General features: G+C 42.6%; 1 protein-coding gene across 1 annotated transcript in view; it reads left to right on the top strand.

Annotated features, from left to right (window-relative positions):
- Positions 1-250: 250 nt before the first annotated feature.
- GPM6B (glycoprotein M6B) overlaps positions 251-23788 on the top strand; it is a 144837-nt gene continuing 121299 nt past the window's right edge. Inside the window, exon 1 of the mRNA XM_031445933.2 lies at positions 251-415. Coding sequence (XP_031301793.1) covers positions 412-415 — 4 coding nt within the window. The 5' untranslated portion in view covers positions 251-411. The remainder of the gene's footprint in view (positions 416-23788) is intronic.

Raw genomic sequence — 23788 nt, forward strand, 5'->3', positions numbered from 1 at the left:
CGCAGATTGGCGCCTCCGAGACCCTGGAAGCCCACTGCCCTCTCTGCGCCCACCCGCTGGCGCTTGCCGGTTTCCGCGCCCCTCGGCGCTCGCTCGAGGGTGCCTGAGGAAGCCGCGAGCTTAGCCGCCGCGTCGGCGCGCCCGCTGCCCGGTTGGGGCCCCGGCTGCGGGCGCACAAAGCCCCCGGCGCTGACGTCAGGGCCCCTCTCGGCGCGGCCGGCCCCCAGTGCAGGCGGAGCCGCGCCGCGCTCCCACCCCGGCCCGGAGCGAGGACCAGCCGCCAGCCCAGCCGCCCAGCGCAGCCCGCCTGCGCACGTGCCCGCCGGACCTGCAAACTTGTGCCACCGGCCCTGCCCGGCCCCGAGGAGCCCGAGAGTCTGCGGCCCGCTCCCCGCCCGCCCGTCTCCAGCCATGGGTAAGCCAGCGCGCCGGCCCCGCGCCACTGCCACCGCCCCCTGCCCAGGTGGGGCCCCGCGGGGGTATCTCCGCGCCCCCTCCCCGGCCCGGGCTGGGCGCGGGGGGGGTGGCGCGGAGGCTGGAGGTGGGAGGGGTGTGGCGCAGGTGTCCCGAACGCCCAGGTGCGCGTCCCCGCCCCGTCCCGGGGGCGTCCCCACCCCGGCGGCGCTCAGGCTGTGCCCAGGGGCGTGCGGCTCGCCAGAGGGGCAGAGCGCGGCCCCCGGGAGGGGGAGCCGGGGGAGTGGACGGAGCGTCCCGGGCTGCGAGCTCCAGCTTGGTTTTTCGGGGGTGGTGGAGAGTAGCCTCTTGCCCTTTTCTCGGGACGATCTCCTGTCGCCCGAGCTCCCAGCTCCGAGCCCGTTCCGGTCCCACCCTGCCGTGGTCCTGTTCGACTTCAACCCATCTGAAACAAACAACCCCGTTCCCCAAGCCTCGGGTCTTCCGAGAGCTCATTTGGGAACCAAGACCCTTGAAACCCAGAAGGTGGGAGAGGAGAGGGACAGGATGGGACAGAGGGTGAGTCTCTTTGTCCCCTGTTGCAACTATCAAAATGCGGACCTGGGCGCAGGTGGAGACGGGGTGCCCCGCGGGTTCCAGTGCCCGTTGGGGGATCGACTAGTCACGGTGAAAAAGCTGAGCTGTGGAGATTGCAGATCTCCCACCTGGCCCGGGGCGGATATTAGGCGGCTGGAGGATTCTGTCTGTCACCTCCTGACACCTCCGAAATACTGCCGTCAGCAACATGTCGTTAAATGGGGACACTGTATCGCTAGGAAAACTGGTACAGAGTGCGGGGGGGAAATCAACCTGATCACGCTGCACCCCTGGAAATGTGCCTGGGAAAGGGTGTTCTCTGCCTGCTGTATTATCCTTCTCTAGTGGCAGACAGACTCCAGCCACAAGCGCCACAAAAGCCACAAAGACTGAGGAACCCCTCCGAAGCATTCCTAATGAAGGAGTCAGTGGGTTTAACCATTTGCGGGCCACTGGGGAGAGCTTGGGAATGCCCTGCTCGAGCCCCTAGCCCCCTACCCTACTCCTACGTTCCCTCTGCTGTGAATTGAGTGCTGGGGTTGGGGTGGGAGGGCGGAGGTAATTTTGTATCGATTAACATTTTGGTGAGGGTTAGTAAGGAGGGCCCATTATTTTGCATTTAAAAGGAAGCTCAAAGAATGGGAGAGTTAAACCTTTTTTTTTTTTTCTCTGTAAATCTACTAGGTGATCAAAATATGAAAGGAAAAAAGTTCCCCTTACCCCCCCCCCCCCGCCCCGTGTCATCCAACGGGACAATTTCTTACCAAAAAGTTAGGGAGGAGCTAGGATAAGATCCTTCTAGAAAGGGCAGAATCACGTGACCTGTATCTCTGGTTCCTACTTCTCTTAATGCCCCCACTGAGTAGTCACGGTCTGCAACTGTTTCCGCAATGCTCGGCACAAAGATGTTGAAGTGACACACAAGTGCAGTCTCCAGAAAAGCAGCCATTAATTTTCCTGAAATAAAGTTATTTCTGGTTTTTTGACGCTAGGTATTCGGATTTGCACGGGTCAGAAATTGAGTGTCGAATTACCCCTTGGGGACGGTGTTCGCAATGACTTTCACAATACCCTGGGCTTAGTTGGGGGTGGGGGGGAGGGCGGGTTTATTTTGCAGTAGGTGTGCAAGTGAGATGTGGTTCTCATGAAGCCAGTGCCCACACCGGAGGTCTGTTCTCAAGGAAGTACTTTGTGTCTTGGACAATTGTTGCTTCTCCACTTCAGTTGCCAATTGATGTTAATTTGTGCATGCCTCAATGGGTCTGGCAGTATCCTTGGTTTTAGTTTTGAGTTTTTACGTTAAAGAAAAAAAAGTCCCCTTCATGCCAGAAAGGAAACATACTGATTTCCTTTGGTCGATTCTTAGTAAATACACCACCGGGCCATAAACTGGTTTTATTTTTCCAGATGTAGTTAATTACCGAACATACTTTTATGAATGTTTTAATTGAAATGATTTAACGTTGGGAAAATTCTGACCATTTGTCCATTGAGCCAGACTTTGGTTCTTGTATCAAGTCACTTCCTTAATGTGGCATCAGTTAATATCCTGGTCAAATGGGTGAGGTTTGTGGAAGTAAGAGCCCCTTTGGACTCAAATTTTAAGGTATTCAAAATATCTAAGTTGACAGATGAAATAATGAGCAGTTGTGATGTGTACATTTTTTTCTTTCAATGCATCTTAAAAAAACCATGTTTTTAAAAGTTGTTGCCAATTTAGTTTATTTTAAGTTGCTTTGTTGAGATAAAATTCACACGCCATGCTGTTCACACATTGAAGTGCACAAAGTCAGTGATTTTTAGTATGTTTTCAGCTTTGTTGCTCCCACCACCCAGAAAGAAAGCCTGTATCCATTAGAAATCACTGCCCGCTCACCCTCCCCTGCCAGCCCCTAGCAACCACTGATCTACTTTCTGTCTCTTTGGATTTGCCTATTCTGGACAGTTCATGTAAATGCAATGAGCCGATTGATGTTTGAAGTGTGTTTGCCTTTTCAGTACCTTTGGTGGTTGTGCACAATGGGAAGATGTCGATGTACTGTTTGTATGCAGTACACCACCTAAATGAGTTGAGTTGAAACTAATTATTTCACTGGCTGAAGAGTTCCACATTTGGCCTCTGAGCAAGTGTGCACGCTCACTTGCTCGCTCGCTCGCTCGCTCTCTCCCTCTCTCTGTTACTCTGGTTTTATCCGTTGGAAACTCACATGGCCTAAGAGAATTTTGATGCTGTTACTTTGTTCATAGGCCTGAAGACATACCAACGAAATGAATTCCATGCAGTAACCTCTTAGGAGGCATTTGCGGCGTACCCGCCCTGCTTTCATATGGGCCACATATCCGGAGAGAAGTTCTCATTCTGTTTTATGGGTTGCCTCTCATTTCAAATGAAAATGATGTGTGAGATGATCAGATAGAGCCAAACAGCTAAATAACTGTTTTGATCCATTTTGTGGTAAGGAAGTTTTTCTGAGGATTAGGAATATAAATGCAGGCAATTTCACTACATAGCATTGTTTAAAAAAAAAAACTGGTTTAGAGCAGTTCTTTAACTGTAATGTGTGTACAAGTCATCTGGTGATCTTGATCACAGAACAGTTTTTGATTCTTGGGGCCTGGGTGGGGTCTGAGCTTCTGTGTTTCTAGCCAGCTCCTGGTGGTGCTGGTGTTGGTGGTCCCCAGGGCCAGAAAACCAAGGAAAAGCAGAGCGAGCCTGAGGCCTGGGGTCCTGGCCCATCAATTCCCTGAACTTGCTGCATGATCTTGGGTAAATCATTTTCTTAAGCTCAGTTCACTACACACTAAAAGGATTAAATGAAATTATTTCTTTGGACCCTGACAGATGGAGAAGGATGTAATTTAGAAAAAAAAGGAATGAGAAGGTCATGTGATGCTGGAAAAACAAGAGAAAACAGCTCCCAAATTGTCTAAACGCTGTTTGTTGTCATGAGGCCAGCAGCACCGGCATCATTGGCGGTTGCGCTGGATGCCGACATCTCAACTTGCTCACCTAGTAGACTGACGGAGGATGCCATGGGATTCACCCTCTTTAGGGCCTCCAGCTTTGGCTTCTCCTGCCCTCTTCTCTCTAGAGCTGGCTGCTCCAGAGAGCCTTTCTGGATTCCGTACACGGGGCCCGGGCCACCTTCAGAGGCCAGACTCGGAAGGAAGCGCACACACCGAGGGCCGGTACATTCAGTGCGCACAGCATTTGGTTTGGGAAGTTTGCTCAGGAGTTCGGGTGCAATTGGAGACAAAGGAATGGTATCCTGGTGAATAGCTGGGCAGGCAGTATTCCCAGAATGTGCTCCCCTCCCTCCTTTTGACTATAAAGATCTAGGCTCACCCTCCGGCCTTGGAGAGGGTGCCCTTCAAGCCTCGGGATGCAGACTGAAATTTTGAGTCAGCCTCTAGTCCAGTAGCACGGAGCACTGCTGATGACAAACAGGAAGTAATTAATTAATTGAGTATATTTTTGCTTCAGCAAAAGCTCTTGCCCAAACCCCTTGACCCCTCCAAGGGATTCATCCTTATCTGCTGTATCCGGGGTCAAGCAATTAGATGGTTTATGGAAAATGCCAGATCATTAAAAAGTACCACATATGTGTCTTACACATCGTATGTGACTTTAAACATTAATTCACCAGTATTTTGTTGTAAAGTCAAAGTCTTGGCTTTGAGTGTCAGCCCTAATTGAAATTCCTTAACATCTTTCTTATGTATAAATCACTGCCAGAGTTCAGTGGCTTTTGATTTCCAGTTTGATCCTTTGAAAGTCAAGTGAGAACTTAAAGGCAGTCAGAGCCAACCTGTGTGCAGAATCCTTTTGGACCATCTCCCTCACTCCCCTTAAACCTTTAAAATTGTCTTGCAATGCTTCTGGCAACTCTTTTTCCAAGTGACGCATCTTTAAGGCTTTTCAAAGCCCATCAGCTTGGTTTTCATAGAAATAAAAACTTGCTTTTGGCACTCATTTTATTCGTTTGTGTAATACCTAATGAAATTTCATAATTATAGTAACAAGAACAACTGGTATAAACAGATTTGGGAGCAAATATACCAGACTCTTCTGAGGTACACAGTTCAGCTGGTGGGAGAACTAGTACACAGATGTGCTGGAGAACAGCCTTCAGAAACCAAGTTGTGTGGGCAGTGGGGAGTATGGCTTACGAAAGGAGTGGACAACATGGGGTCACCGGGTGGGTCCATTACGGGAACGTTGGTAAGAACTTCTACTGTATCTTTCAGCCTATATCATCTATTTAATCATTGTAACATGATTTTTTTGGTTACCATTAGTAAGTTTATTAGTGTTTTTAATATGTCTCCTTTTCTGTTCAAATGTCAAGTTTGTTAGGAGCAAAGATTATTTTACTCATTGTTCTTTCCCAGTGTTCATTCAAATAATTGACATGTTATAGGCACTCCACAAATATTTGTTGAAAGGATAAGAGTTTTATTGTAGAAAATGCATTTTATTAAGGTTTGTCTACATTATAAATGCATAGCTTTCAAAGTATGTAAAATTATATTTATGTGTTACAAACTATGATAAACGAGACAAAATTAAATAGGGCAAACGACATTAATTATTGTTTTTTAATAATTAACACTTTGAGCACAGATTTGCACAGAATAGTAATTTCAGAGCTTGAAGTCACGAGAAGTAAATTGATTGCTGTAGGCGTACACAGACACAAAAACAATCGAAAGAACAGTTTGAATGTTATTTCATTACTTTCTTTTTGCCTTTAGCTTTTTTCCTTTGATGTTATAAAATGTTTCCCTCTCTCTGGTGAAAAGTACTTCCTTCTTGTCAGATTTCTGAAGTGCAAAAAACCTTGGAGTGAAACACTCTGTCTCAGTGAAATTCATTATTGCCCTGAGGATTAAAAAGTAACAAGGGTCTTGAGTTTCCATTCTCACCTTGAGTGGTTGGGTTCAACGAATACCTGTTGCTTTGCCATGCAGCTCGCATGTGCCAGTCTCTTAAGTGTTTGAGTTCCTGTTGCATGCCCATCACCATGAAGGCTCTTGGGAATATAAGACAGCGGTTCAGTCAACAAACATTGAGTCCTGCTCAGATGGGCTAGGTTAGGTACTATGTTAAGTCGTGAAGCAAAAATAAATGAATAAATAAATACATCCGCACATCCATCCATCAATAAATCCATCCATCCATCCTAGTCTTGTCCTCAGATCACCACAGTCATTTCAAAGATGCAGATAGACGATTATAATAAAAGTAAATACAAGGTCCTGTCAAATAACCCCCTATGTCTGAGCCGGGGGGAAAAAGGGTAGGGGGTATTTCTGGGAAGGATTTTCTCGGCAGGCAGTTATCTTTGATCTCAGTCTTGAAGAATGAGCAGGATATGACAGCGGGCAGGGTCTGGGAGAGGGCATCCCAGGCCCGGTGTACAGATGTGCAAAAGTAGGAGGCATAGCAGAGGCTGCTGCCTGGGAACGGGGAGGAGTTGGGCGTGGCCTGAAGGTGGGGGAGAGGGGAGAGCTGAGCCTAGAAGAGAGGCCAGGCCAGGCAGTGAAGAGCCAGGCAAGAACTTGATCATTACCCTGTTGGTCACAAAGAATCACAAAGGGATTTTAAGCAGGAAAGTGACAGCTGGAGAGAAGTGACAATCTACCTGAGGAGATAAAAGAAACCTAGACTCTGTAGCTTGTATGACGCTTCTGGTGGAGACTTGTATTTGAAGTGTGTTGAGAACAGGGTGGAAAGGGTTAGGGTACACAGAGGAAGAGAGGAGGCGTGAGCAAGGTTTGCTGGTGGGATCCTGCAGAAACTGGCCTGGCCATAGCAGAGAATGGGTGTGGGGGGAAAAGGGAAAAGTAAGATGAGGGGAAAGGCACTGAAAGCTGAATGGAGAGTAACACGTTTTAATTGATTACAAATGGACACACATAGGTGAATCTTACAAGAATAATTTTAATGTTGTCTGTTGCCTCCTCCCTTTGAAAAGCTGAAGTGGCGGAGAAAGGTGAGCCTTTTGGGGATGGAAAGGATCTCTTCTGGCGACTCCAGAGAGGTTAGGCGTGGACATGGAACCCAGCCCCTGTCTATTTATTTATTTGATTATTAATTTCAAAAGTGTCATTATTTACTCCTTAAATACTTGAAAGAATTCATCAGCGAAGCTTTCTGGGCCTAGAGTTTTCTTCACAGAAATGTTTTACATTATGAATTCTGTTTCTTTAACCGAGATATTACTATTCAGGTTTCTTATTTCTCTGTTTTAGTTTTGGTAAGTTGTGTTTTTCAAGGACTTTTTCATTTTATCTAAGTTATTAACTTTATTGACATAAAGTTGTTCATAATATTTTTGTATTTATTTAATCTTGTTGTCTGTAGGATCTGTAGTGATGTTCTCCTGTTCAACATTCCTAGTGAAGTAGATAATTTGTAGTCTCTTTATTTTTCTTGATCAATCTTGGTCATTTATTTTAAAATTTAGTAGGTTGATACTTACATGTGATAGGTGAGCTGATCACTTAATTGAAAAGGAGTACATTTTCTAGTAATCAGAAAACAGGATTTTAACATCTAGAAGAAAAAATTGCTTACTTGGTTAGAAATAAAATCTGCCAAAGGAAAAAGTACTTAAATTTGATGTTTTGAATTTTACTCTTAATGGCTGTATAACTTGGATATTTGAACTTGGTTGGACAAGATCTATTGTAAACATTCTCAAGCTAGAGTTATTGCTTAGTATCAGCTTGTATATTTGTTTTCTTTAGGACTGTTAAATTCTACAGAGTTTCTTCTCTGGAGCAACTGGAGACAGATACTGAAATGAAAGAAGTCTCCTTTTCTTACTGTTCAGAAAGTGTACTTTTAGATCAGGGTTTCTCAACCTCAGCACTTTTGACATTTGAGGCTGCATGATTCTTGACCGTGAGGGGCTGCCCTGTGCACTGTAGGGTGTTTAGCAGCATCCCTGGCCTCCACCCACTGCACGTCAGTAACACCCCCCTAGTTGTGACACCAAAAATGCCTCCAGATGTTGCCAAATAACAACTATGGGGGAGCAAAATCACCCCATATTGGGAACCACTGCTTTATAGGAAGAGGGATTGAAAACCTTTTGTGTTCCAGAATATTATAAAATCTGACTAGTGGCATCATTGAAGACTTTTTTTTTTTTTTTTTTTTTTTTTTTTTAGTTAATCACTGAAGACTTGTTTGAGCACAGCTACAGAATGAAAAAAAAAAATTGCTGGTTAAAAAGATGTTATCCTTCCAAAAGGGATACTTGATTTTTCTAGCTGAAGGAAGTTTCGTTGTTGTTGTTGTTTTCATAACTTTTTTTTTTTTTTTTACCATCACCGGAGAATCTGGAGATATAACGAGGAGCCTTGCAGACCACGTAATCCACTCTTTCTTTGGAGTAAAATGGTGCTTAAACTAACTTATCAGTAAGAGCAAGCACCTCTAGGAGTAGAGTGTCTGGCTTTCCTCGAACACTTGTTCCGATGTCTAGGGTGCTTTATCTCTGAAAGAACTGAATCTATGTGAAGTTCCTTTTGCTTCCAGTAATTGTTTTCATCATCTTTTGTTGTCTTCATTAAGTAGAAAGGCATCAAGGATCTAGTCCCATTGCTTAACATCCTTAATTACCTTGATCGTCTTTCCAAATTTAGAATTCATCTCCTTAACTATAATTAAATCTACCTAGATTAAGCCTTTAAGGCAACACCCTGCACATTCTGTTTCATCCTTAGAGTCTGTAGTAATGACTTGATTATATTTTTCCATGTGTTTGAGAGATGCAGGAGTTGTAAGAGAAGGGACTGATTTTCCCCCTTGTTGCTCACAGAGATCCTTTTTTGAACAGCCATTCATCCCCCTGCTCGCCCCCATCCTTAACTCTTCCCAGATGGAGACCTTAAGTTGGTGATTTTCGAGAGATTTGAGCATACTTGCTAAATAGTTCTAGTGTAGAGAGGCCGGGAACCTTGGAAGTGAGGGTTAGAAGGGGCCGGCAAAAGCTGCCATTTTGTGTGTGTATCGGGTCTTGCTTTTAGGTTGAGGAATGTGGTGTTTCACAACTCCCTGAAAAGAATGTTTAAATGGAGGCTTTTAAAATGGCAGCTTGAATTCGGGCATCTGTTCCTTCCCACAATGAGCAGCCCTTCATTTTCTATTTTCCTTTTCGTTTTCTTATGCGGCGTATTCTGACAGTATCCATGCTTAAGTGAAGCAGAATTCAGAACATTAAAGAGATGAATTTTCATTCCATGAATTACTGTCATTTTGCAAAGCCGCTATCCTGGATTACCAGGAACTGTTTCAAGCTCTATTACATAATGATATTTTATCGCACATATTTTTAGATGTTTTGTAAGAGGCACAAATATTCAAAAGTCAGTTTCCAATTTGGTATTGAAGTATAATATATACATAAAAAGTGGGCAAATCACAAGCTTCCAGCTTGATAAATTTTTGCAAACTTAACGAGTACACAGATTAATTAGTGGAGTATTACCAGCCCCTCAGAAATCCCCTGCGGGCTTGCTTTCAGGCACCCCGACCGAGGGTAATCGCTCCTGATTTCTGCCAACGTAGTTTTGCCAGTTTGTGTACTTCTTACAAATGGAATCATACAGTACGAACTTTTTTTGGTCTGGTAACTTTTGATCAACATTAGTGATATTATTCTAAAACTCAGTGATGTTTTCCGTCCAGAAAATAGACGTGCTTCTAAACCATCATGGTTAAAATCATTTACGAAATACCATCACGCGTAGCGCTGCTTTAGGGAGTGCATAAACCACTGGCTTCTGCCCTCTGTTCTAAGTAGGAAACATGGACACAGCAGGTGTGAGGAGGACTTTGGAAGTAATGGATGGGAGCTGGGTACATGGAAAGCGTGCATACAGCTGAAGGGATGACAAAGATAAGGTATCCCATTAGGCACCTTGCACGTGGAAAGTACATCACCAAGGATTTTGAATAAAGAGGAAGTTGTAGGTGGTGTGTGTTTACTCAGGATGTTACCAGCGTGAATATTTTCTGGCTTCAGGGTATAAGGATAGAACAGGCGTTAAGACCTCCTCCCAGTTAGTTCCCTGAAGAAGACAGAGTTTTAGGAATTGTCTGAATTAACAGTAGTTAGCGAGCTGTTGGCTAGTGGCTGTGCCAAGTGGAGTGCAGGTCTGGAAAAAGGGTTGAATTGGTTTTATTATCCTGAGAACGTTTAGAAATAGATACACAACTGTTTTGGCCAAATTAACTTTTCTTCTTGCATTATTTGGACTTAGTAATACCCTGCCTTCATTCCTTCAGTGGGGAATTTTGTCATTTTATCGACTGAAGTAGTGATAGAGTTAGCAAACTGAATGCTCTGTCATCACACAGAGCTGGCTTTAAAGTGTATAGAGTCACCACTGCTTCCTCACTCCTGGGGTCAATTTATACTTGAACCGGGAGTATCTGAGCATTGTAGTTTCTCCAAATCTTCTCCAGCATTTGGTATTGTCACAGTTTAAACATTTTCAAAAATCTTACAGGTGTGAAGTGGTGTTTCATTGTTTTTGATGTTGAATTTCCCTAGAGACGTTGAGACTTTGGGGTAGGTTATTGGCCATATGGCTTTTCTCTTTCATTTGTATCCTTTTATTTTTTTCCTCTCAATTTGTGGTGATTCTTTATACATTCTGGATACTAACCCTTAGTTACATATGTTGTCAGTATCATGTTCCTCTCTGTGGCTGATCTTTGACCTCTGTTGAACACATCTTTTGTTGTGCTGAATGTTTTTTTTTTATCATACTAAAGCCCTAATTATCAGTCTTTTTCTTTATTTTTTCATTTGAACCTTTTATTGTTGCCTTGTTTGAAAATTCTTCCTGTCTCCAAGGTCAGGAAGATATTCATTTGTATTCTCTTCTAAAGTTTCTTTTTAAGCATGTTTTTTTTTTCCCCCCAGACTTTATTCCATGGAGATTTTAAGTTTTGGATACAGTATGAGGTAGAAATCGATTTCTGTTTTACAACTGCTATACAGAAACCACCACATACTTAACAGTTTATTCTTTCCCCACTGATCTGGATATAATATGATCTCACATGTATTCCATTTCTCTACTGTACCTGTGCGTACATCTCTGGACTCCATTGCTGTTCATCTGGTCTACTCTGTCAACCATGAGCAAAGACTGCACTGTCCTAAGCAGTAGAGATTTAAAATAAGCCTGGATAGTCTCCTAGGAGAAGGTTTCTTCTCTTGTTCTTCTTTAAAAGAGTCTGAGATGTTCTTCGTTTTTTGCTTTTGGAATCAGCCTTTCATGTTCCACAAGCATCCGTGTTAGGACTTTGAGTGGGATTACCATGAATTTACAGAATAATTTTCATGATAGTTAGCGTGTTCACTGTATTGAATCTTCCATTCGAATACATGGTATATCTTTTCAGACAATTAGATCTTCTTTTACATCCCTCAATAATGTTTCTGCACACCTTTAAAAATATATATGGAAGGTGCCTTATAGTTTCTACGGCTGTTCTGAAAAGAAAAAGTCAGTCGAGGTCAAAACCATTTCCATGGGATGTCATGGTTTCCTCGCACAGACCTGTGACAAATTGCAGCTGAATGTGAAAACTGGTTCGGATTCATACAGAAGCTGCAGGCGAAGCTGGTTCTGCGTCATCACCCACCAGCCTGGTCATGAGAAGTGCAGTGAGGTCTCCTGACTGCAACCAACCCTAGATACATTCTAATCAGACAAGAAAATCCAGCCCTCGATATGTCAAACTGGGATTTCTTGTAAAAGAAAAATATGACCCTATCTACTCCATTACAGAGACCAAGTTTACATTCAAAATGCAAACTCTCAGTTGAAAGAGAAAGAAAGCAAGCCAATTTTCCACTCGTCTAAGAGCCGTTCATCTAAGGTAACCCTCGAATCATTTAAATGCGCCTCTTGGGGAGGTCACTCACGAAAATGATCTTTTCTCGGTCGATTCAGAATTCCTGGGTTTCCCGAAGTAGTTTCATGGAAAATTTTTCCTGGAATATTTTTCCGTAGCTGCTCACCCTGCCAGGGGGAAGCCAGCCCTGGGCTGGCGTGCGAACTTCATTTATTCCGGAAAGCGGTTTATTCAGCTGTCAAATGAGATTACATGTGTGGCTGTTCCCCATCACTTCACAGGACTATTCTTAGTCCTCCTCAAGCCCTCAGACTTTTGTTTATTTATTCGGAGGCAACAGAAATCACAAATGTAATTCTCCTGAAATGTAATGTAAATTCTCCTAGAACAAATCTTTGGAGATGCAGTTTTTAATAGAGGCCAGCCCCCACGACACGGCCCCCGCCCCAGACACACAGACTTCCATACATTTAGATTTGAGTAATCTGGAAAGGCCCCAGTCATTAAGAATCCGTTCTTAAAATTCACTTCTTTTTGTTCCTTGTCTTTGTCTTGGAGTGGTCTCTCATCGTAGAAACTCTCACATTTAAAACTGAAGTCTAAATTTGGACCTGAAAGTCAAGTTCTTTTTATTTTTTATCATCTTATTTTAGCTTTGGGGGATTTGAGCCAAAATGGCGGGATTTCTACTTGGTGATGGACTTGTAGTTTCCTCCGCCTAACATGATGAGTGAGGTATCTTTAAAAAGAAAAAGAAAACTTCTGACCAGCGTAACTGTGCTGTAGTGCAGGTTGTTGGTCAGAAACTTCTGCTTGCTTGGGAGCTTGAAGATGTGGGCCTTCCCACCTGGGCGGGCTCTTAACTCACATGCCCAGAGGCAGTATTTGCAACGTCAGGTGCTCACTCCTGCAAGGACTGGTGAGAAATGGAGGCTTCCGATTCTTCAAGAAGCAACCATGAGTAATTTTTTTTGTTTGAAGAAGAGTTTATCAGACGAGTGATTCTCCACTAGGGTCTATTTTGCGCCCCAGGGGACCGTTGGTGATGTCTGGAGACGTTTTTGATTCTTATAGCTGGGATCGTGGCAGAGTGTGCTACTGGTATCTAGTGGATAGAGGCCAGAGATGCTGTTCAACATCCTATGATACCCAGAACCCACCCCTCCGCAAGCACATAGTCACCTGGCCCCTATGTCAAGAGGGCCAAGGTTGGAAAACACTTAGATTGACCTTTTGAAGTCGCGAAAGATAGTCCTTGCAAACCTTTAAAGCACATAGCCTGTGGGAAGGTTTGGCGTTTGGCCTGAATTAGAGCAAGAGGTTCTAGACACCAAAGAAAGGGACCCAGGTGTAGAAGGAGTTGCTGACTTCAGAAGGTGCCTTTCGGAAGATGAGCCTTCGGGACAAGCCTCTCTCTGAGGCGGACAGCCCTAGTCCTGGAGGTCACTAACTACTGGTGCCAGTGTGTACCTACTTGTTTAATCCAGATGAGATCCACTGAACTCTTACCACAGACAAGGCGTTTTTTTCTGATAAGAAGAATGAAACAAATGATGATTGCATATATGATCTAAAACCGAATCATAATCAACTTCAGAAAATTCTTTTTACTTGGAAGGTTTTATTATTTCAGCCTCTTTCTAGCAAACTCTCAAATATTCCTGTAATAAAAGAAGATCGTGTAGAACATTGTGGTGAACCTCTGCCATTTGATTTCAAGCAATAGATTTAACCTTTTTATTTTCTTCTAAGAGCTGCTAATGAACACTACGATGGCTGGGTTAAGTGTTACATTTCCCTGATACTCCCCAGCATTGGTGAAGATACTGAGCTGAGACACATGAAATAGACACTATCTGGCCATGGGAGGGCATCCAATATGGCGTTCTCATATGTGGCTAGAGCCTCATTCTCATGAGTTTTCAATGGGTACTGGCTTTGGTGTCTAAACCCCAAACCTGGGGTTTCCCTCACAGATCCTTAAGAACCAAAGAATGCTGTCCTTTAGCAACTCTTTTGGTGAAGCAAAGGATTACTTCCCCAGTCTATCTACTATGTAAGTGTGGATTTGTGTGCTGTGTTCTCTCCAGGTGTGTGGTACACCTGTCTGGGTAACTGCTAAGAAGGAAACGGATGAAACTCTCTAGTTACATTCGGTTTGTTATTTCACTCATATTTAAAGAATGCTTCTTGAGAGGTCATTATTGGCACAGAAAATTAACTGTAGCTTCTCTTTGTAGGGACATTTCCCCTTCATATTTTTAGTTGAAATTGATAAAAATATGGTCATTTCCAGCTAAGCATCAAGTTTTTATCTCTGTACAATTGAACTATTCTTAAACAGATTTCTATTTCTATCTGACTCAGAATTTTCAATCCATGCCCCTTACTTTTACATCTTTGTGAGAAAAATCCAGTATCATTTCACATACTGAGGCTCCTACACAGGTTGTTTGGAAGTCTTATTCTTTTGCAATTTTTCACTGCTAAACATTCATGAACGTTACTTGAAGTAAATACAAAGTTGTTCTTTGAGGATGAAATTGAGAATAGAGAAATCCGTATCTTTGTTTCCTAGAATTAAGAATTTATCCCGGAGGGGAGTGGTAAATTGGGAGTTTGGGATTAGCAGATACAAATTACTATATACCGACTAGATAAACATCCAGGTCCTAAGGTACAGCACAGGGAAAACTATATTCAATAGCTCGTAATAACCTATAATGAAAAATAATGTAAATGTATATAACTGAATCACTTTGCTGTACACCAGAAACAAACACAACTTTGTAAATCAACTCCAGTTTGATTAAAAAAAAAAAAACTATCCTAATGTGAAACAGCAAGTAATCAGGACCCTCTTTATTGTAGTACTTATCCTTATATTTGAAAGCAGGTATTTGTTCATGAAAATATTATCAGACAAAGACCACAGAGCCACATACTGGCCAGTCAAGAAACTCCCCCCTTCCTGTCTCCCACCCCTGCCTCCAGTCCATTTGCCTGATCCCTCTTTGTGATGTCCACCATATTGAAATCTCCATGATACAAGGTCTAGCCTCTCTGGACCCACTCCTGAAGTTGAAGAAAGATTAGATGGCTTCTCCAAATGAGTAAACCAAGGGAGTTGAGACGTTAGGGAAGTGAGTGACCATGAAGGAAAGAAAGATCGGCCCCACTGTAGCTCATCGGCCCAGGCAACTGGGAGTTGTCTGTACTTCTGTTCCCGTGAGGAACTGTCTCTGTAATGTCACCGAGAAGGTCTACTGCTTTGTCATTGTCACAGTCAGCTGCCGCAGTGCCTGGAGAGAAAGAAGACGGCTCCAGCTGAGCCCAAGCTCTGAACGTCCACGGTAGTTACTTGCTGCGATGTCGCTGCTTTTGTTGCTGTCCTCGGGGGCATTTTGTGAGACACAGCTTCTTTGACCAGCCTGCTTCCCAGTGTGCATTGTGCCTATTCATTGCCCGAGTGCAGCTGTAAGTACGAGAACCACGGTGGGGAATGAGAGAGTCCTTGGCCTTGAGGAAGAGCCCGCGGTCTGGTGGGAGACATGTACCTCCCACCAGAGCAGGAAAACTACGATAAGATGAAAAGAGAAGAACAGAAAGGTGTTCAAAAAAGCGCTTTCTTCTGGTGATAGAATGGTGCCAGTACTGGTCTGTTTCTCCCGCCTGTATTACCATGTAGGGGACCTTTCTTCTTTGACCAAGCAGCTGGCTACTTTTATGACAGTAAGGAACACATTTCAGATTTCGTTAGAGCTGAATGTCGCTGCTTTTGCAAGTGAACAGCCTGCCGAACACATACTCAGCTGGGGAGAATCAGACCTTCGCAAAAGGGCATTTTCTGAATGTCACAAATGATCATCGGCAGTTGAATGCAATCAGGGATGAAATAGAGACGGTTGGTAATCAAACGGATCAGAAGCACAGGTTGCATCACCAAATAAACCGTAAATGATGTCAGTAACTGTAATAACATAATGGACCATCATCAGAACGTGACACTTCTTTCTTCAGAAGCCTGATGACACCATCACGGGAACCTGCATGTTAATTAAGGCATTGCTTGAATGTTCGACAAATTCTCATCTCTTATATAGTGTAGTCTTAAACTGAATGCTTCACTTAATTGTGCCTATCATTTTATTACCTATGAAAACTTACCTTTAGGGTAGAGGAGATAGGGTATATGTTATCGTTGCCATGGTGACTTTGTACTTAAAATGACAGGCTGTGTCATTCCTTGCTTTAAAAATACCTACAGTTTGATGGCTGTAAAAATCTCTACGAGTCATTTGCTCACGTCCAGTGAGTCACTCCTTGTTTAACTGGCATTTCCGAAAGTAACTTGATCTCAGTTGTCTTGAGAAACTCCAGAGGTTATTACTCTAAAGCACTAACGATATTTTTTAAATTGCCACTGTTAAAAAAATTTGAATGTCTAAAAATAACTTCTGTGTGTCCTGGCCAGGTTTACCTGAGCAAAACAGCCTTACCAGAGTGTGGGGTGGGGAATTGAGGGCCCAGGGGACGGATTGCACGTGGGCGCAGTCTGGGCTGTCTTCAGTCAGCGGCTGTCTTTGAGGCCACGTGCCCACTTTTCTCCTGAGTCCCTTCAACGCTGGATTTGAATGTTTCAGTTGATTGCTGTCTTCCCTCTGCTGTCACAGAGATCCCCTGACAGCCAATCTGCTGCCTGATTTTGCTTATTTTTTAAAAGATGGCATCTCTTTAAAACACACACACGCACAAATTCATAAACGAATATGTGTTCTTTGTAAACTAACTTAAGCATTGCAGAAAGCCGCGGTGGATGGGTGCCCAGGAGTTTTGTGGTAGCTGTTGACCACTCAGAGTCTTTATACTTGACTGTTTTGTAAATGACGGAAGCTTCCAGAGCATTTCAAATCCTGGGTAAGTGGGGAGTAACGATAGATGTAGATGCGTCTGTGCATAAGTTGCATTCTGTATCCTCCCGGGTTATATAAATATGTGTCTGCTCTCCCCCTCTTTTTTAAATATCCTTTCCAAAACCTTGGGGGCAGCGTGGGAAAGAGTCCTGCTTCAACTGTGAGCCATGCTTTCATCCATCTCCGCCTATCCAGAAATCCTTCATTGGCAGAGTGTGTTTATTTCTGTATTAGCATCTCTCTTTTTTTGAGGCCTCAATTAAGTGCCCTTGGTCACTGAGAAAATATAATTGTAGTTTAAAGCCTGGTGAGGCAGGTCTAGAGGCGGCTGCCTTAGACGCCTTGCCTGCTCTGTGCCCCCAGCTGCATCCCGCCCCTGAGGTTGGGCCTGAGCAGCTGAAAATCCCGCTGGGCCTTTCAGAGCCCCTTTGGGGACATTTCAGTGGCAGATGCACTTAATTATTAGGTATATTACAAACGCAGGAGAAGCAGCTTTGACAAGGTTCTGGACTCGGGACAGAAGGGCACTTTGTTTTTTATGAATCTACTTAGTTTTCAAAGAAATCACAATATAGGTGTGTGTTACTCAAGAAACGGAGATGCACAGATATATACCACATATATACATACCCATTATATAGAAAATGGATATGTGATATATAACATACATGTGTGTAGACGGACATGCATGCACATGCGTGTCGTGTATAACATGCGTGTCTACTGTATACGTATGTACACATAGGATATATACCATGTATGTGTACATGCGTGATATATATATAAAACATTTCCTGAGTCTTTACTCTGGGTGGGTGCTGTTCTATGCACCTTACCTGCATCACCCAATGCAGTTCTCACCATTTCACATATAGGGCCACTGAGGCTACAGAGCCAGAAAGTGGCAATGCCAGTAGCCAGTATTTGAACCCCAGCACTCTGGCCCCATCTCTGTGTTCCTTACCAACCATGATCCATCAAGAGGATCTGGTTGGAGGTGATGCAGTCAGGATCAGATAATCGTACGGTTGATTTGCTTGGTTGGGTGTTGGGCTTATGGCCACGGGGAACTTTCAGCTGGTGGTGCGCCTGCCTGTTTTCTTCTCCCAGCACAGGAAAGGGAATCGGGAAACCCGGGGCTCATATGTTTTCATGATCTCAGTGGCGGCACGCTTTTGATGATAGGTCAGATTCTTGGAAAGTGGTCGCAGTTGGCTGGGCCAGATCCAATGAGTAAGGTGAGTGAGCATCTTAAGGACTGCCATTTTAGGACCTAGTAAATTCATGTAAATTGTTTATCGTCTCTGGAAATTCTTTAGCAGCTTGATTAGATGTCCAGTTGCTTAGAAGAACAGTTCCTTATATGTACACTTTTTAAATTATTGTTTTTTTCTTTGTTTTTTGGTGTGAAGTAATTAGGGTTTTTTTTTTTTTTTTAATGAAGGTACTGGGGATTGAACTCAGGACTGTGTGCATGCTAAGCACGCACTCTACCACTGAGCCATATCCTCCCCTGTAATTATTTGGTATTGAAGTATAGTTGATGTACAACATTATGTAAGTCACAGGTGTACAATATGGCGATTCCCAACTTTTAAAGGTTATGCTCCATTTATAGTTAATATAAAATATTGGCTGTATTCCCCATGTTGTACAATATATCCTTACAGCTTATTTTAAACATAAGAGTTTGTACCTCTTAATCCCCTACCTCTGTATTGTCCTTCCCCCACCCTCTCCCCACTGGTTACCACTAGTTCGTTCTCTGTATCTGTGAGTCTTCTCTTTTTTGTTATATTCACAAGTTGATTGCATTTTTTAGATTGCACATTTAAGTGACACACAGTATTTCTTTTTCTGTTTGACTTATTTCACTTAGTGTGTTACCCTCCAAGTCCATCCATATTGTTGCAAATGGCAAAATTTCCCTCTTTTTTTATGGCTGAGTAGAACTGCATCGTGTGTGTGTGCACACACAGATACATACATACATACCACATCTTAATCCATCCATCTGTTGATGGACACTTAGGTTGCTTTCATATCTTGGCAATTAAAAATCATGCTGCTATGAACATTGGGGTGCATGTATCTTTTCAAATTAATGCTTTTGGGTTTTTTTGGATATATACCCAGCAGTAGAATTGCTGGGTCAAATAGTAGTTCTATTTTTAGTTGTTTGAGAAACCTCCATGCTGTTTTTCATAGTGGCTGTACCAATTTGCATTCCCACCAGTGGTGGTTCCCTTTTCTGCACATCCTCACCAGCATTTGTTGTTTGTATTTTTTTTTTGATGACAGCCATTCTGACAGGTGTGAGGTGATACCTCATTGTAGTTTTGATTTGCATTTCTCTGATAATTAGTGATGTTGAGCATCTGTTCATGTTCCTGTTGGCCATCTTCATGTCCTTTTTGGAGAAATGTCTATTCAGGTCTTCTGCTCATTTTTTAATCAGGTTGTTTGTTTGTTTGTTGATGTTGAGTTGTATGAGCTGTTTACATATTTTTTATATTAACCCCTCATCTGTCATATCATTTGCAAATATTTTCTCCCATTCAGTAGGTTGTCTTTTTGTTTTGTCGATGGTTTTCTTTGCTGTGCAAAAGCTTTTAAGTTTAATTAGATCCCATTTGTTTATTTTTGCTTTTACTTCCTTTGCTGCAGGAGACAGATCCAAAAAATATTGTTATGATTTATGCTGAAGAGTATTTGATGTTCTCCTCTAAGGAGTTTTATGGTTTCCGGTCTTCAATTTAGGTCTTTAATCCATTTTGAGTTTGTTTTTGTATATGGTGTTAGAGAATGTTCTAGTTTCATTCTTTTACAGGTAGCTGTCCAGTTTTCCCAGCATGGCTTATTGAAGAGACTGTCATTTCTCCATTGTATATTCTTGCCTCCTTTGCCAGAAAGTAATTGACCGTAAGTGTGTGGGTGTATTTCTGAGTTCTCTGTTAATTACTTTTTATAGAACAAAACACACAGATAATTTCATTACTTTGTTATCACACTAATTATCTGGGACATAGATTTATCTACTATAATGGACCCCCCCAAAAATGTTAATAAGAACTTAAGCATTCCAGAAGTTTCCATCCCTCTGATGTGGAAGTGCTTGGGGGTATGGTGGCTCTCCTCCAAAAAAAAAAAGTCAGAGACTTAAACTCTTATTCTGTCATACTCATGACGTGGCTTTCATGGTTGAAAACAGCTGCTGCAGCTCCTGCCATCACCCTCACATTCCTGCCGGTAGGAAGAAGAAAAGGTTAGGCAAGCCCTTCTCTTCAAGGCCATTTTGTGGAAGTTGCACATGTCACTTCTCATGTCCCAACAGCCAGAACTTGTTCATATGAGCACAGCACCAAACTGCAAGTGATTCTGGGAAATGTAATCATTAGCTGAGCAGCTAGCTAAAAATATTACTGCAGAAGATGGGGCGGCATAGATATTAGAAAAAAGGAAGCAGTGTCTGCTTAAATCATCAGGTTTTTAAAAATCTCAAATGTTGGAATAATCTGCTTTTTTCTTTCAGAATGATGAAACATTTGCAATCCATGTTCCATATTAACATTACAAATGTAAAACTTAAAAAAAAAATCCATGTAGCTTATAACTTACTAAATCCATGATGGAGAAAAGAAAGAGTTTCTGAAGTAGTTGATAGTGTCAACACATTTTGAATAGAAATTCCCTTGTTTTGTGAAATGTTCCAAAATGAAGACTGTAAACAAGATAGAACAAGAAGACACTGAAGTGTTTATTAACATTTGAACAGTGTATTAGAAGGCTGGCTCACCCCTTCTTTTGATTCACATTTTGGCTAGTGTAAATTGAGGAAGGAGACTTTTTATATGTAAAATTACTCTAATTGGAAGTTACAGTCAATACTTGAGGCAGAACCCCACCTGAAGATCAGGTGTAGTGATCTGAAAATACCTGAAGGACTGGGATGTGCTTTGATTGTCTCTCAACCTTGCAGATTTTTTTTATTGTAAATACTCAATACTTTTCACCTAAATAAAAAGTAACTAAGATATATACAGCCATCCCTTGTATGCACAGGGGGCTGGTTCCGGAACCCCTATGGATACAGAAACCTGTGGATGCTCAGGTCCCTTATATAAAGTGGTGTGCTGTTTGGATATAACGGAAGCACATCATCCCATAGGCTTTAAATCATCTCTAGATGACTCATAATACGCAATACAGTGGAAGTGCTATGTAAATAGTTGCCTGCCGGCAGCAAATTCGAGTTTTGCTTTTTGAAACTTTCTGGAAGCTTTACTTCTGAATGTTTTCAATCTGGCTTTGGTTGAATCCTCAGATGTGGAACCCGAGGACCAACTATACTATATTTTCCTCACACTGATACGATAAAATGGATTCAGTGCCTTTTCTCATTGCGCGTGGGGTTTCCTTCAGGCCACGATGTGGACACAAAATAAGTAGATGAAACTGGAAATTTTCCAGATGAAACTTAAAGTTTTCCTCTAAAAGTAACAGTATGGGGAGGTTGTTTTTTTTTTTTTTTTTTTAATGGAGGGACTGGGGATTGAACCTAAGACCTCATGCATGCTAAGCACGTACTCCACCACTGAGCTGGAGCCTTTCCCCTCTCCCAGAGTCATTTTTAAGTAGCCAAAACTGAATCAAGTATAGATAGAAAGCGATGCTTTTCTGAGTGGCGTGCGTGACAGAAAGTGACCGTTTCTTACAGTGAGCCACCTTTCCACCGATGAGAGCAGGAATTCTTGCTAAATTTCCAAAGCTAAATACACCCCCTATTTCTTTCACTGGGTAACTTCAGTTTTCTCTTTTGCCTTCACATCATTTCCCCACCCACCTCCCCTTGTTTAGATAATCCTTCTAGCTTTTTTCCCAAATTTGAGAAAATACCGACCTCCTTCCGGTTGTGTCTAGCAAAGGTTGCAACAAAAGCATCTTGGTCCCTAGTCTTGTACTTGTCCTGTGCACAAACTTCATATAAACATCGAAGTAAGTTCAGACAGTTGGATTTTAGATGCTAATAAAGCAATCTTTGGGGAAAAAAACTGCTTTAAACAATGATGACAATGAAATCTTTTATTGGTTCCACAGTGTTTTGCTCTCGGAACTACAGCGAGGTTTTTCAGCTGTGGAACAAACAGCAGTAGAGCAACTGCAGAAAAGTTGTCCTATTTTCTTTAATGGAAAGCAGTGCTTTCCAGAATTCAGCTTCAGAAGTGGGAAGATAATGTTTTGGATGTTATTCTTGGATTTACTATCAATTCATCCTATAATTATTTGGTGAGATCGTTCACCTTCACCTTGGCCTCGGTTTTCTCAGCTACGAAATAACGAGCATCCTGTGTGGTTGGTGTCTGGGGAAGAACTTGGGGTGGTGAGGTCTTAAACGCTAGTTTACGAGAGTATTTCCAGGCAGACCAGGTGATGGGCTCACATTCGCCTTATCTTGAAACCTGTTCCAGCTCTTTGGAAACAAACTCCATCCTCATCCTGCTAGGAAATGGGCAGTGGCTTTTCTTCTGGAAATATTTTCCTTGACTTTACTCCATTTTGTGAGTCACATATTCCAGTTTATCGCCAAGCCTGCCATGGTGGTTTTGCCAGGCAAATACCCAGTGAGATCGTGGAGATTACGCTTGTATAAACCCCTTGGTGGTCTTTGATTTCAGTAGAGCTTGAGATGCCCTGATGAGCTGTGACCTGAATGTGGAAAAAGAGCCTGGGAGCACATTTGGTTTGAAAAGTAGTTGTAAAAGGCAAAAATGATAGACCGTTCATGGCCCGTCTGGCTGTGTTTCCAATATGATAGTCACTAGCTATTTAAGTTTGAGTTAGTTTAAATCAAAACTTGGTTCTTTAGACACACCAGCCACATTGACTTGCTCAGCAGTCACAGGTAGCTGGGCTACCATATTGGACAACACCCAGCTAGTACATTCCTGTCATCGTAGAACGTTCTGTTGGGCACTGCTACCCTGTCGATCGGCACCCAGGAAAGAACTCATCTTGGGATGGAAGTCAAGAAATAATTCTGTTCTAATGTGAGTCCTTAAAAGCTCTGTGATCTTATCTCTGAAGCATTCTAGGCCTCAGTGGACGCGTCAGTACCAAAACCACCATCTTTGTGTGTTACAATGCTAACATGAGAATCAGATGGAGTAGTGCCATCTTATGGTTTAGAGAGTGGCCTTTGGAGTCAGAGTGCTGGATTTAAATACCAGTTACCCACCAGTAGACTTCTCCAGACCTTTATTTTTTAATCTGAGAAACGGGGACATTGAAGTACCTACTTTGTACGATTGAGTGGTAAATGGTTTCATATATGTACATGTAACACATACCTGGCCCATGGAAAATACTCAGTGTGCAAACTCTTGCTGTTGTTGTTGTTACTATTACTGTTTATTCTATTGAAGAGGATAAGGTGCTATCAGAAGGTTTTGATACAAATGGTATTTTCGGGTTGCTAGTGTTCTGTCTTTTTTTTTAAACCTCTTTGCGCCAGGTCCCATATCGAATATAAATGTGCCACATCCTAGTTTCTTAATGCTTATGTTGTCCTGCATAAATTAAGCCCCTTTGGGGAATAAATTACTGACAACTTAGAATGGCATGCTTAAGGTTTGTTCTTTGGTATTTCAGCTGTATAATTGGTTCTTTGCAAAGGAAATTAAATTAATGAGCTTGATGTCAGTGCTGAGAAAGTCTAGAGCAGACACCCTCAGTGCTATTTATGTTCCTCTCTCTCCCACTCCTTAGATCGTGGAGTACAGTAAATCACAAGGGCCAGTATTCTGTTTGCAAAGGTATTGCCACACTCCGCAGGGTGCACATCCTTTGTCAGTAGGCGATTTGACCGAAAGAGGAAGGTGATGCCGAGATCCAGAACTCCGAGTCCAAACTGTATTTGACACAGTAATCCCCAGTCTCCTGGTGATTCAGGGAAATGCACGCTAACCCAGTGGTTCTCAACTTAGCTCTGCTAATCACCGGA

Source organism: Camelus dromedarius, chromosome X, assembly GCF_036321535.1.
Source record: "Camelus dromedarius isolate mCamDro1 chromosome X, mCamDro1.pat, whole genome shotgun sequence".
NCBI lineage: Eukaryota > Metazoa > Chordata > Mammalia > Artiodactyla > Camelidae > Camelus > Camelus dromedarius.